This window comes from Curcuma longa, chromosome 6 (assembly GCF_044706935.1).
Source record: "Curcuma longa cultivar G26 ecotype Majalengka, Jawa Barat chromosome 6, ITB_CL_G26_1.1, whole genome shotgun sequence".
NCBI lineage: Eukaryota > Viridiplantae > Streptophyta > Magnoliopsida > Zingiberales > Zingiberaceae > Curcuma > Curcuma longa.
The window spans coordinates 9,025,915-9,039,928 of NC_133866.1; the positions used below are offsets into that span (position 1 = coordinate 9,025,915).

The window sequence follows — 14,014 nt, forward strand, 5'->3', positions numbered from 1 at the left end:
ATCTCACGGCTGCCTCCGCGACCTAGCACATGCCTCCACGACCTAGAGCTTGCCTCTGTGACCTCGCGAGGCTACTATGAGGCCGTGCCTACCTCTACAACCCCGCGAGATCGTGGCTTTGTGCCGGTGTTGATTGGTGGATTCAATGGTAAATTCCGTCCTTGCTGATCGACATGGCACGGTATAAAATAATGATGTTCAAATAAGTAATTCAAATAATGAGTAATTCAAATAATGATGTTCCTTGTCATGTGCTTCTTTTAAGTGACATCTATACACGGTGTCCACCAGTGGTTATCCGATATTCTCATCCACGACTTCTAGTGGTCTTTTTAAAATTTGTTAAACCAACTTGTTCGTCATAGATAAACAAGGATCCAAATTGGTGTGCTACAATAATTACATAATTTAATGCTCTTCTTCGCAATGGAACATGGAGCCTAGTTCCTCGTACTTTCTCCATGAATGTTATGCTCTCTAAATAGGTCTTTCACCTAAGTATCGAGTTGATGGCTCTTTTGAATGCTAGAAAGCTCAACTTATAGTTAAAGAAGGATTCAATCAACAACCATGTATTAATTTCAATGACACCTTTAGCCCAATTATAAAAATTACATTTAATGTTATCCATAGCCAGTATTTATAATTATGGTTTGAAATCTCATACCGTACCATGCAAAATGGTCAAAATGTATCGTTCTGGTAAATCATTGAAACTCGATATCACTTGGCACCACGGTTCAAAATCTCGAGTTGTGTCGTAGTTTCATTCTTTAACTAGAAACCTATTGTTCTGGTATTGTGTAGACGATCCGATGCATGTTGCTGGTGACAGATTGGAGGTGAAGGAGAAAGGGGATAAAGCAAAGGAATGAGACATTGCCTATGCTGAGTGATATCGAGTTTCAATAAAATGATATGTTTCGGTCGTTTCGCCGACATGGTACAAGATTTAAAATCGTGTTCAGCACATACAATGTCCTCTTCCTATGCTTCACCTCCTGTAAGTCCAATCCATTACCAACACCATGCATCGAAATATCGGCACGGAACAATATCATTCTAGTTAAAGATTAAAACTTCTGCATGACTCAAGATTTTGAACCTTGTTTAACTAGCTGGTACACCAAATAGATGTTTCCAATGCATTTCTTCACGACTGTTTTGAGGAAATTGTGTTTATGGAGGTAAGCCATTTGGGTTCATGCATCCAAAATTTCTAACATGCGTTTGTTAACTCAAGGAATTCTTATAAGCTCCTCATGCATGGTGTATCGTTTGTCTAATTGGTTACAAGCTCACACATTCTATGGTTTGAAGACTAATTCTTCTCCATTTTACAAATACAATGATGATCTATGATATTGTTTCTAGGTATTAAACATATCACACATGTTAAAGGTTGTCTCTCTCTCAAACCAAATACATTATTGGATTTCTCCAACAAGCTAAAATGGATGGTGCACGTTTATGCTTTAAATAACTTCTCTTTAACCTTATTCTCTCTTGCTATTTTGATCCCTAGATCTATCAAAGCCTTTTCGAAGCCTTACAATATCACTATCCTATGACCAAATATTGCATTTGTCATAAATCGTGCTTGTCACTTTATGCATTCTCTCACTAAACAAAATTGGGAAGGTGTGAAAAGAATTCTCACTATCTCAAAGGCATTATTTTATATGGTCTTCTTCTATATTGTCAATCATTTAAGAATTACATGCCTACAATGATATAGATTGGGCTAGCTCTCTTGAAGATTGACGCTTTATTAATGGATATGCAATATTTCTTAGATGAAATCTTATTTCATGGGATTTGAAAAAGCATCTTTTATTATCTTACTCAAGCACTGAGGTTGAATATAAAGCTATAGTTATTCCAATGTCCGAAATTATTTGGCTTCAATTTTTTCTTTTTGAACTACATCGTTTCATAAACATTACACCTCAAATTTGGTGTGACAATATTGGAATAACATATCTTACAACAAATCTAATTTTTTATGCTCGTACAAATTATGTGAAAATCGACTTTCATTTTGCCTGAGAATATGTGACAACTATTATAAGTCTCCTATATCTCTATAGAGGAGCAAAGGATCAAATTGTTGACATCTGCACTAAGCTGTTATCTAGACATCATTTCAATATGTTGGTAACCAAACTCAGTTCGAGACCTTCTATTGGGTTTGTATGGGGTAAAATAGAGCTATCCAATATGACTCTGTCAACTTAAATTAGTATTAGGATAAATTAATTGTTGGAACAAATCATTAGAACAAGTGAAATATTATTTATTAGAATTTATTAATTAGGAATTATTATTGTATACTAGGCAACATAATATGTATATAAATATTGTAATCTCTTGGCAAGTTATGCATACAAGAAATTATTCCTTTACACCTTTTCTCTTTCTATCTTCTCTCCAATTACTTTAACGCCTAAAGAATCCCCTGAAAATATTTTACTCAAGTTTTCTTAGGAGTCCATTGACAATCTTCTACCTTTAAAAGAGTCCCCTAGTGATCCTTTACATAAGTCTTTTAATGATGCTTTAAGTAGTCATGATTCTACTTTGACCTTTAAACCTTTTAGAGACCTTTCAGAGAGCCTCTTATCAATCCATTGAGTGTCCCGAAGAGCACCCCCTATGACTTTACTCGAGTGAGTCTTTTACAAAACCCTTTAACAACTCATCACATTTGAAAAACACTTTAATGCTCTAAGTTGATTGGCACGCTGCTTGAAAATAAGATTATAATATGATAAAATTAGTTACAGTTGTTTCAGTTGCGTGAACGTGACCATTTATAATAACTTCTGAGTTTAATGCTCATTTGCATATTAATTTGATTTCTTTGCTTACTCTATCCACTAGACCGAGAGTTTAGTTGTGCATGATTGATACATGTTGGTTACTTAGAAAAAGATGGAGTTGAATAATAATTATTATAAAAAATGTATTGATGCATTTTGTAGACTCAGACAACAATATACATTATACCAATGCCTTAGGAAGCCTAGAAATCCTAAAGGGTTGTATCTAAACACTCATCCTTTACCATGAGAAAAATTTACAAGAATGCATATTTATTTAAATATTAATTCAATTTTCAAAGTTGAGAGTATGCTAAGTTATGGAGAGTCATTTAAGCCTCTGTTTTTGCATGTTGAGTTATCACTGGAGAGTTAAATGAGCATTTCCACCTATTGATCATTGGAAGTGTATTGTGACTATTTGAAAGAGATGATCAAAAGGGTTAAGAAGCAAAGCAAATATGAAATTCCAACAATCTTTCATGTAATGGAGTGGCAGCCCAAGAAAGGCTAAGAAAGAAATCATTCTCAACAAAGTCTGCAAAGAAAACACTACTTATGCTTGGAAATGACAACCAAAGAAAGTGTTAACAACTCGTTTGAAGTTAGTTCTCGTTGGTTAGAGAGAATAATGTAGTCCAAAATTTTGGCATAAAGTTAGGGTTTCCTTTGAATTTTTTGAGTTTAAAATATTTGTAATTCTATGTGATTTTAAGACTTGTCTCAGATTTTAAACATGTTTAATTTTTTGGAAAAATTTGATATAGATTTATTATGGATAAGCTTGATTGTTTTTTTTTAAATTGTGTTATTGATGTTCTATTAAAGGGGTTAGATTCCTTGTAATATTATTTTTTGCTCCTTGTTTGCAAGAGTTGGGTTTTGGATAGTACGTTACTTCATGCTTTATCACACTTCCTCAGGCTGGAAGATATATATTTTGTTGGACTTGCTACGATTTATTTGACATATAGAAAGATGATATTAAAAGAGAGACATTGATTAATCTTTTTTTGAAGGTGCAAATTACAAAGATAAGTGTTGCATACAAAAGTGAGATTAGAAAACTATTTGTAGGATTAAGTGTTGATGTGATAGAGGGGGTGAATACTACTTTTGACCTACGTTAGTGCTCTACAAAAATATATACAAGGAAAATAAAATTGAATACAAGAGAAAGACAAACGAGAGTACTCAAATGATTTTACGTTGTCTGGCAGTCCCCTAGCTCTTACTCCACAACCTCAAGAACCTTTATATTTCCTCCTAAGTAGCACCAGAGTTGGAGAAACTTCTTACAACTCAACAATTTACATGATAATATAAAGAAGAAAAGTAATACAATGGGTCTCTCAATGTGGTAGAGTAATGACACTATTTTTCACTTAATTGTTTTACCTTCTCGCATGCCCTTGAGTCCTTTTTATAGCCTTCTCTTAGGATCCTGTCTTTTGTTTATATGCTGACTAGATCTTTCTGAGTTGTTGAAACTTCCATCTTTGGCTGCATTTAAATTGATCACTGTAGCATCAGTCGACTAGTCCTACTAATAGTTGACTGATCAGTGTTCAGTTGACCACACCAATCGACTACAAATCATTTTGTTCTCTCCAAACTAACATCAGTTGACTGCACTATTTGTTGCCAAACATTTTGTGTTTGTTTGGCAAAAGTCTAGATCATTAACCAATTGATCCATATCACAATGCCCCAATGTGACTCAATTTATTGTATTGGATCACCAAACTGCTCCCCAATTACTAGTTGATTGGATCAAATCACAAACCCAACACTTGGGGTTGTTGCATCGATATGCGTGGCTAGGGGGAAGTGAATAGCTCGTTTGTCTTTTCTTCTTATTATTGTCTATTATACTTGTTTACAAAATGTTAGTGCATAGCGGAAACATAAATAAAACATAAACAAGAGACAAGCATAAATGAGTCTTTTTATATGGTTCAGAACCTCGGGTTCTTACTCCACAACGTGTGATTCATTAGCGGATCAACTCCAATAACATTGCTACTTTTTTCCTTCTTGGAAATTTTTCGGAGGCAAAGAAACCTCTTACAAGTACTCCGTCTTACAACAATACCAACAAGTACAAAAGATACAAGCAATGCAAACCAATATAAAAGATATAAATAAATACAACAATAATGCAATAAACAAAATTACAAATCAGAGGATTTATTTGTTTACTTGCTTGGGTTGTTTTGGTATGCTCACTAGAGCCATTGAAATACAACAACACTCACCCTCAAACTACCTCAAACAAATCTCCAAAAGTCTAGGGTTGAGACCTCAACAAAATCCCCCTTTATATGGTATCTATTTGTAACCTAAATCTATTCTACTGCTTCCTCTCCTCTAGTCGATTGCTTGCTTATCAGTTAAGTAATGACTTCCTTCCAGTCAACCGCTTCACTGTAGATGACAAGAATTCAATATCGAAGTTGTATTTGAATACCGTATCCTCAACAGATACAAGTTTTAACATCTGTTAATTGCACTAGTCGACTTCCTATGCACTAATCGACCATCACAGTCGACCCCAAACCCCTTCTAATCATTTTCATATCGACCAGAGGCAATTACCCAACCAACTGAACTATTAGTTGACTTAGATCAACATCAGTCGATTACTCATGAATCCCTCTAAATCACAACTTTGTGGTTTCAAATTCATCAATCGACTATTAATAACCTATTAGTCAACTGTTGTATTAGTTGATTGCTCTACCTTGAACTCTCCTAAACCACATCTTTGTGCTTTCGAGTTCATCAGTCAACTCTACTTTTTCATCAGTCGATTGATACTTCGTGCTAAGAGACTCTACATCTTTGGGCTTCCTTGTTTGCCTATTATAAGTAGCCTTAACCCGATTTACAAGGACTTCTTCCTTGCTTAGTATCCTCACCTACCATGACTTTCCTTGCTTTAAGACTGTCTCTGGGATTTCATCCATTGCCCAGTATTAGCCATTGTTAACTTCCTTGGATTTCGATTACCTAGAGACTCTTCGTCCGCAGGACTTCACTGATTGCCTAGCTTCATGTCATCTTCGACATGCTAGTGCCGAAAATTCACTCCTTTATGACTTCCAAGCTTGCTTAGCATTTAGTTACCCGTGACGTGTCAAGAATTTCACTGTCTAGAATCCATTATTTTAGGACTTCCAACCTTACCTAGCATTCAAATACCCATGATCTACTAAGACTTTATTCCTTGCCAAGCATCCAATCCTTCATGAAGTGTTTGCACTTCCATCACTAACAAGCATCCATTACACTTGACTCTGTGAACTTCATCCCTTGCCATGCATTTAGTTCTCTATGAGTTATCTGGACTTCTATTATCACACATTTAATCACCCTTAACTGGCTTGGATTTCCCATCAATTGCTTAACATTTAGTCCTCCATGACTTCCCATTAATTATCGATATCTGATCCTCCATGACCCGTTAGGATTTTTAACTTCTATTACTAGTATTGAGTAGACTTTAACTACCAAGTGTCCAGTTAACCTTGATCCACATTTGGACTTATCTTTGTCAAACCCCTGATGGATTTTCAATTGGCAAGTGTTCTATCAACCTTAATCCACTACTAAGTGTCTAGTCAATCTTCCATCCACTTTTAGAATTTTCCTTGCCAAACCCTTATTGGATTTTCAACTGACAAGTGTCTAGTCAACTTTGATTTATTTGGACTTTTTCATTGCCAAGTATTTGATCAACCTTGACCTATTTGACACTTTGTTCAACCATTAAACATATTGATCAAATATCGAAATTTAATAACTAGTCAACCTTAACCAACAGTCGATTGCACCAACAGGGGTATTGACTTTATTCGGCTACTAATTGTTTAATACACAGCCATCAGTCGATTGGGGTGTGGTTTTCTTAGCCACCAGTCGATTGGATCCCAACACTAGTTGATTAGTTCCCTTGACTTCAACTACATCTAAGGTCAAGTCCGCTTAAGTTGCCATTTACCTTTATTTTTTTTATACAAGTCACTCTACTCACATCTCTTATGTTGTTTTTCCAAATCTTGAGGTCTTCTCACGTCCCTCGGATGCACCGAATCCTTGACTCCTCTTTATGTCATCCTTCATGTAGTCCACCTCCTCGGCTTCATATTGTTTCGATGCTCCTCGTCCTGTAGCCCCTTTAATGCTCGCATCATCCTTCTTAGATCACCACCGACCTCGTGCTATGGTCTCTCAGAGGGCCACTTCATCATTCTTCGAGCTTATTGACCTTGTGTTGCAGTCCCTTAGATGTTCGTGCCATCCATCGAACACCTTGACCACACTAAGACAATCTCTATACCTAATAGATCCTGCATAACTTAACAAACATATCAGCTATGCAACAACCCTAACCTAAACCCCATTGACTAATTCATCAAAACAGTTAGCTGCATCACAACAGTAGGGACGAAAGCTCCGGTACCACTACTTTCACTAAGAGATATATCGAGAGTAGACAAGATGAAGTTGTTAGTCATTTTGCTATGAAAAAGAAAGGTCAAGAGAGACATAAATATAGTGAAGTTTGACTCCAACTCCAATTTAAGATACAGGTTGTAAGTTAAAGTAACTAATCTCATTTGGAATCATTCAAAAAAAAAAAAAGAAATTAATGAAAGAAATTAAAGCCCTAACGATACTTTGATTTAGACAAAAGATGACTCAAAATGGAATACTTCTTAGTAATACCAACTTTATTGATTTGCTTTTCTAAAAAATATTTTCCATCCTTTTCTGACCATAAATTTTTTTTATCTTTTTATTTAGCCTTCTTTTGTCACTAACTTTTTATTGCATCTTCCTTCTTTTAGGTATTGGTATTTCTATTTTTTTAATAATACGCTCTCTTTTATAATCAATATTTTATCTTGTTTTGTCTCTTTTTTATAGAAAGAATATTGCAGTTACACTATCATTTTCTTTTTTTAATAAAATATTCTTGGGCACTATCATATTTATCTATAAGTGAAATATTTGGAGCAAAAAAAGAGATACATGTGACATGTCAATCTCATGATGATGGTATGTGATTCCTTGATATGCTGCTTGGGAGAAGCTTTCTTGTCCTTATGCGGTACAAGTAGAGGAATTTATCTAGCAAGAGGGATATTAGAAAGGGGTTCACAATCTATCTAAAGGAGTAGTTGGTAGCATGGGTCATCAAGGGTTTGACATCAAAGGTGGTTTTTGATCACAATCGTATTGTCGTGATACTGTATCAAATAAATTATTGAACCCTTCTACACTAATATAGCATAGGGAATGACTCTGATTGTCTCTCACAAAGAATGTAATGGGATGATAAATCTTAAGTTTAGATGTTATTGCCTTGGGTTTTGATGTTGAACTTGGGGGTTTGGGTTTTCAGATTCTAAGAGTAAGAATGAAAGATAATGCAAGTAATTAAAAACTAACCTAGTTAAGCTATGATTGTGATAAAAATTAAGGAAACATAGAGTAAAACATTCCTAATCTAATCTAACCTAATTGCAATTCAAATAAAGAGCAAAACTTGAAGCATTCAAATGAAACAAGTATTGCAAGAATTAAAGGAATTAAAATACATCAACAAAAGTAAACAAAACATAAGGGGCATTAAAACAAACACATTGCAAGTGTAAAAAACTAAGCTAGGCTAAGGTTAAAGATAGTGGAGATCTCTCCCTCTGATCGGATGGTGGAAGCAGAATGAGCCTAGGCCCTGCAACCCGCAGATGGATGGAAGCACCTTGCCCAACCGGTGTCGAGTGCTTGTCGGTGGCGGATTCCAGGGATGAAGATTGGAGCGCCTCTCCTAAACGGGGCGAGTGCTTGATGCAGACAAGAAGAGCGGAGACCTCCACACCTACTCCTTGGTCGGAGATGGATTTGTAGAAGCAAAGAATGTGGACAACCACCACACCCTCTTCTCCTCTTCAAGTGATGATTCCCTCTTAAGGAAACCCTTCCCAACAAAGGTGAGGTGGAGACGGAGATGATCACTGGAGGTGATGATAATGGAGCTTCGCCGGACAGACCTCGCAGAGGATGACAGAGATTTGAATGGAGGTGGAGAAGAAGATGACTCCAATGGATTGATTCCCTTGCTCTGGATCTGAGTTGTGACTTTTATATGTCCTCATTGAACTGCCCTGTGCCATGGCCATGCTAGATCAGCCAGGTCATGCCAACTACTGTGGTGATCTTTTGGTCGAGTTTTAGGGAGCTCAGAGTGGGACACGACCAGGCTGTGTCAGGGGACATGGCCAGGCCGTGTTGGCTCTTGTAATGTGCTTTGAGCTCATCTTTTGATTTCGGTTGAAGCACTCTTTGATTACCTACAAACCACATTCATATTTTGAGAAATAATACCATAAATGTAGAGAAATTGACATAAAGCTCTAAATTAATCCTTGCACGTAAAATACAATATGAATCAACATTTAAGCATATGTGAGGATTAAAACGTCAAGTATAAAAACCAAAATAACATGTCAAATCGTTGGTTATCATAGATGGAGAAAAAGGACAATCTAGGGATGGTGTGCGAGTTTGGGATCGATAGGAGGGACAATCTTAATACCTTTGGCAAAAGTAACAAACAACAATTGGTAAGGGAAGACTCCATCCAAAAGCGTTGGGAGGATGATCCACTTTTGCATACTGGGTAAAGAGCTAGAGGAATGGAACCAAAACCTCGATTGCTACACTGGGCAGAGGGCTTGAAGAATGGAAGAGGATGAATTTACATAATTTTGTGGATGACAAGGACATTTAATGGCCTATGGAGAATGTGATGATTTATTTTAATACGTTGCAACAACCACTCTGTTGCTGCTACAATAATGCTGGAATAAAGGTATCTTTGGTATGAAAAATGTGGTAGGGCATCCTTTTGACTTTTTTTTAAAAGGTGCGCTCTTTTAATGATTCTGATAATTAGGGATGCCCTTTCGATTTTTGCCAAATTATGATCACATATTATTGCGCTCTTTTAATGTTAAGTTGTTCTCCGGAAGGAACGTGTTGTAATGTTCGATTGTAACGTCTCGACAAGGACCGCCATATCTTCAGAACTCGGATGTAGTGATAAATATATAAGAGTTCGCATTGTAGGGTCCGACTGTAATGTATTGACAAGGATTGCTATATCTCTATGAGAACTTAGATGTAATGTTAAATAAGAAAAAGTTCTCTCATCATATGTTGGATAAGAACAAATATTATAAGAAAACTAATAGTCTAATATTTGAAATATGAAACATAGGAATCTTCAATGGTAAAGCAATGGTGGTAGTATATACGCTGATTAGGAGAAGAATTAATATTTTATGTGTACAAGAGATAAAATGGATAGGCAAGAAGGCAAAGATGATAGAAAACTCAGGTTTTAAGTTATGGTACACAGAAAAAAGAGTAAAATAAGAAATAGAGTGAGCATTGTTATAGATAGTTCGTTAAAGGAGAAGTTGTAGGAGTAGTTAAAAAGGGGATAAAATTATAGCTCTAAAGATAATAGTGGAGAAAAAACTATGAATGTATTTAGGTTATATGCACCTTAAGCAGGATTAGATGAAAATACCAAATCAAGATTTTGGGATGAACTAAATGAAGTATTATAAAACATTCCATCAAATGGAATAATTTTAATAGGAGACGATTTAAATGGAAATGTTAGAGTGAAAAATGACGAATATGAGGGTGCATGGGGTTATGGGTTTGGAACAAGAAATGAAGAAGGGAAAAATATATTGGATTTTGTGATAACATATGACTTTATACTAGTTAATACGGTTTTTAAGAAAGAAGAACATTTGATCACGTTCAAAAGTGGGAATAATAGATTACAAATTTACTTTCTTTTGATTAAGAAGAGGGATAGAAAGATTTGTAAATATTGTAAATTCATTCTTGGAGAAAGTTTAATTACCCAACAAAGGTTAGTAGTGTTAGATATACTCCTCAAGTATAATATCAATAGAAAGAAAATATACACTACTCCTAAAATTAAGTGGTGGAAGTTAAAAGATGGAAAACAAAACATATTTAAGGAGAAGGTAAGAGTATAATATTAAGTGAAATATACGGTGACCCTAATACGATATGGGATAAGATGACATCAAAGTTGAAAATAGTAGCCAAGAGTGTACTCGGTTAGTCAAAGGGGCATGTACCACCAAATAAAGAATCTTGGTGGTGGAATGAGAAAGTGCAAAAGAAAGTGAAAGAAGAACAAACAGAATTATATATTTGTAAGAATGTGAAAACTTAAAAAAATATACAATAGCTAAGAAAAAGGCTAAGAAAGTAGTGAATGATGCTAAAAATAAAATTTTTGAATGGTTATATCAAAATTTGGATATAAAAGAAGGGAAAAGAGTCCTTTTATAAAATAGCTAAAGTGAGAGAGAGGAAGATAAAAGATCTTAGTCATAAGATGTATTAAAGATTAATGCAATAGGGTGTTGGTAAATAATGGAGAAATAAAAGAGCGGTGGAAGAGGTATTTTCATTAACTTTCTAATGAAGATTTAGGTGATCAACTTAACTTAGGTAATTTAAATAGGTCAAATGAGTATAGAAATTTAAATTTTTATCGTAGAATTTAAACTTTAGAAGTAGAACAAGTTTTAAATGAGATTCAAAATGGAAAAGTCGTTGGACCAGATGATGTTCCGATAGAGATATGAAAATGCCTATGAAAATAAGATATTGAATAACTTACAAAATTATTTAACATGATATTGAAAATAAAAAAAATGCCAGATCAATGGAGGGTAAATACTTTTGTACCCTTATATAAGAATAAAGGAGATGTGAAAAATTATGCAAACTATAGGGGTATTAAACTAATGAGTCATACCATGAAACTTTGAGAAAGTAATAAAAAAAAAGATTAAGCAAGGAGACCACGGTGATCGAAAATTAATTTGGGTTAATACTTGGAAGGTCAACAATAGAAGCTATATATTTTCTCAAGCAACTAATCGAAAAGTATTGGGAGCAAAAGCAAGTTCTACACATGATATTCATTGACTTAAAACAGTTTATGATAGAACCTCAAGAGAAATTATATGAAAAATTCTAAAAAAGAGAGGTATTAGCGTAACATATATTGAACTAATTAAGGATATGTATGAGGATGTAACGACCAAATTGAAGACTTCAAGTGGATTAACTAAAGTATTTCTAATAAAGATAGGGTTACATCAAAGATTAACTCTATGTCCTTATCTTTTTACATTAATCATGAACGAACTTATTGGATACATTTAAGATACTGTACCGTAGTGCATCTTATTTGTAGATGATATTGTTTTGGTAAATGAGACATGTGAAAGAGTAAATGTTAAACTAGAATCTTGGGGGAAAACACTGAAAGTGAAAAGTTTTAGGTTTAGTAGAGTAAAGACAGAATATATGGAATTTAAGTTTAGCAATATTAGACGTAATGAGGCAATTATATGAAATTGAGAGATTTAAGTATGTAGGATCATTTTTGCAAGATGATGGAGGGATTGAGAGAGGTGTATTACATAGAACACAAGTAGGATGATTGAAATTAAGGAGAGCATCAGGTGTTTTATGTGATCGTAAAGTACCTCTAAAATTTAAAGGGAAGTTCTACAAAACAGTGGTTAGACTTACTATGTTATATGACATTGAATGTTGGGTTATGACTCGAGTACATGATCAGAAGATGAAAGTTGCAGAGATGAGAATGTTAAGATGGATGTGTGAACATATGAGGATGAACAGAATAAGAACTAAGAGTGTTAAAAAGAAAGTCGAAGTTGCATCTATTGAAAGAAAATTCCAAAAGACATTTAAGATGCTATGAACATGTACTTAAATGACCAATAAATGCTCTAGTTAGGCGATGTGAAATTATGACAAATACACACATCAAATGAGGAAGAGGAAAATCAAAAGACTTAATTAATAATAATAAAATAAGATAAAATTTATTTAAGTATAGATGATGATATAGTAGTGTAAAGAGTTCAATGGCGTAGAAAGATCCATTTAGCCGACCCCATCTAGTGGGATAAGGCTTGGTTGTTGTTGTTGTATGATCACATATTGATTGAATTTGACCTTAAGTTGTATGGTTGGGGATCTCCTGCTTCTATCTGAGATATGTCATATAGATACACAGACATCTTGGCTTTATACTTGAATGGTAGTTTGTGATGCAAAATTTTAAAATAAATTTTTTATTAAAATACCAGTTTTTTTACAGAACTTGTGAATATGTTATCATTATTTTTGTTTTACTAGTCCTCACATACAATGTGGCATTAAATGTTACCTTCTGTTGCTGTTCTGCATATTTCTGTAATCTGCTAATTCTCTTCCACAAATGACCTTTTATTCTTCTTTTCTTTTGTAGATTCTTGTCGTTACTAAAATTCCTTGGTAGACAGTCTTTCAAGTTTCACTAAAAAGAGTCTAAAACTTCTCATGAGTTAGATAACATTAAACTGACAAGGACAGCCAAGTCTACACCTTGTGCAACTTTTTTGAATATGCAGTGCACACATCATTATTTCATTATCATTTGATTAAGCTGCACAATTTGGATTTTGGACTAGTGAAAGTGAGCTATCCAAATGATACTGATATGGCATATAACCTTTTCCTGGATCATTCTGCTATTATTTTTCCATTTTGAAACTAGATATCCTTTTCATTCAGCTAACAATCACTCTAATCAGGTTGATACATCAAAAACGGAAAGACTGCCTAGAAGGCATGAATTGCTAATCACAGAGGCAGTATATAATGGAACCACAAAAGAATGGTTGCTAGAAGCCCAAGAACAAGAAAAGTTGCTTGCTTATCAGGACAAACAAATGGAGCAAACAAAAGACAAAAAGAATGCACTGGAAGCTTATGTGTACGAAGTTCGGAACAAGGTAATGCCAAATTTAGTTGTTACATCTGTTTATCTGTGTTGGGGGTCAGAATATTTAGTCAACTTCCTTTTTATCGGTGTAATCTTACTTATTAACAGCTTTTTGAGAGATATCGAAGTTTCGCTAGTGATTCTGAAAGGGAGGGGATTTCTGCTAGTCTACAGCAGACTGAAGATTGGCTTTATGAGGATGGAGATGATGAAACCGAAAAGGTTTACACTAGTAAACTGGAGGAGCTAAAGAAGGTAAATT

The 14,014-nt window shown here is 34.7% G+C and overlaps 1 protein-coding gene across 1 annotated transcript in view; it reads left to right on the forward strand.

The window, feature by feature from the left end:
• The window catches only part of LOC141830694 (heat shock 70 kDa protein 16), a 38,913-nt gene that overhangs the window by 8,789 nt on the left and 16,110 nt on the right, over window positions 1-14,014 (forward strand). The window contains exons 5-6 of the mRNA XM_074718111.1: window positions 13,562-13,762; window positions 13,861-14,007. Coding sequence (XP_074574212.1) covers window positions 13,562-13,762; window positions 13,861-14,007 — 348 coding nt within the window. The remainder of the gene's footprint in view (window positions 1-13,561; window positions 13,763-13,860; window positions 14,008-14,014) is intronic.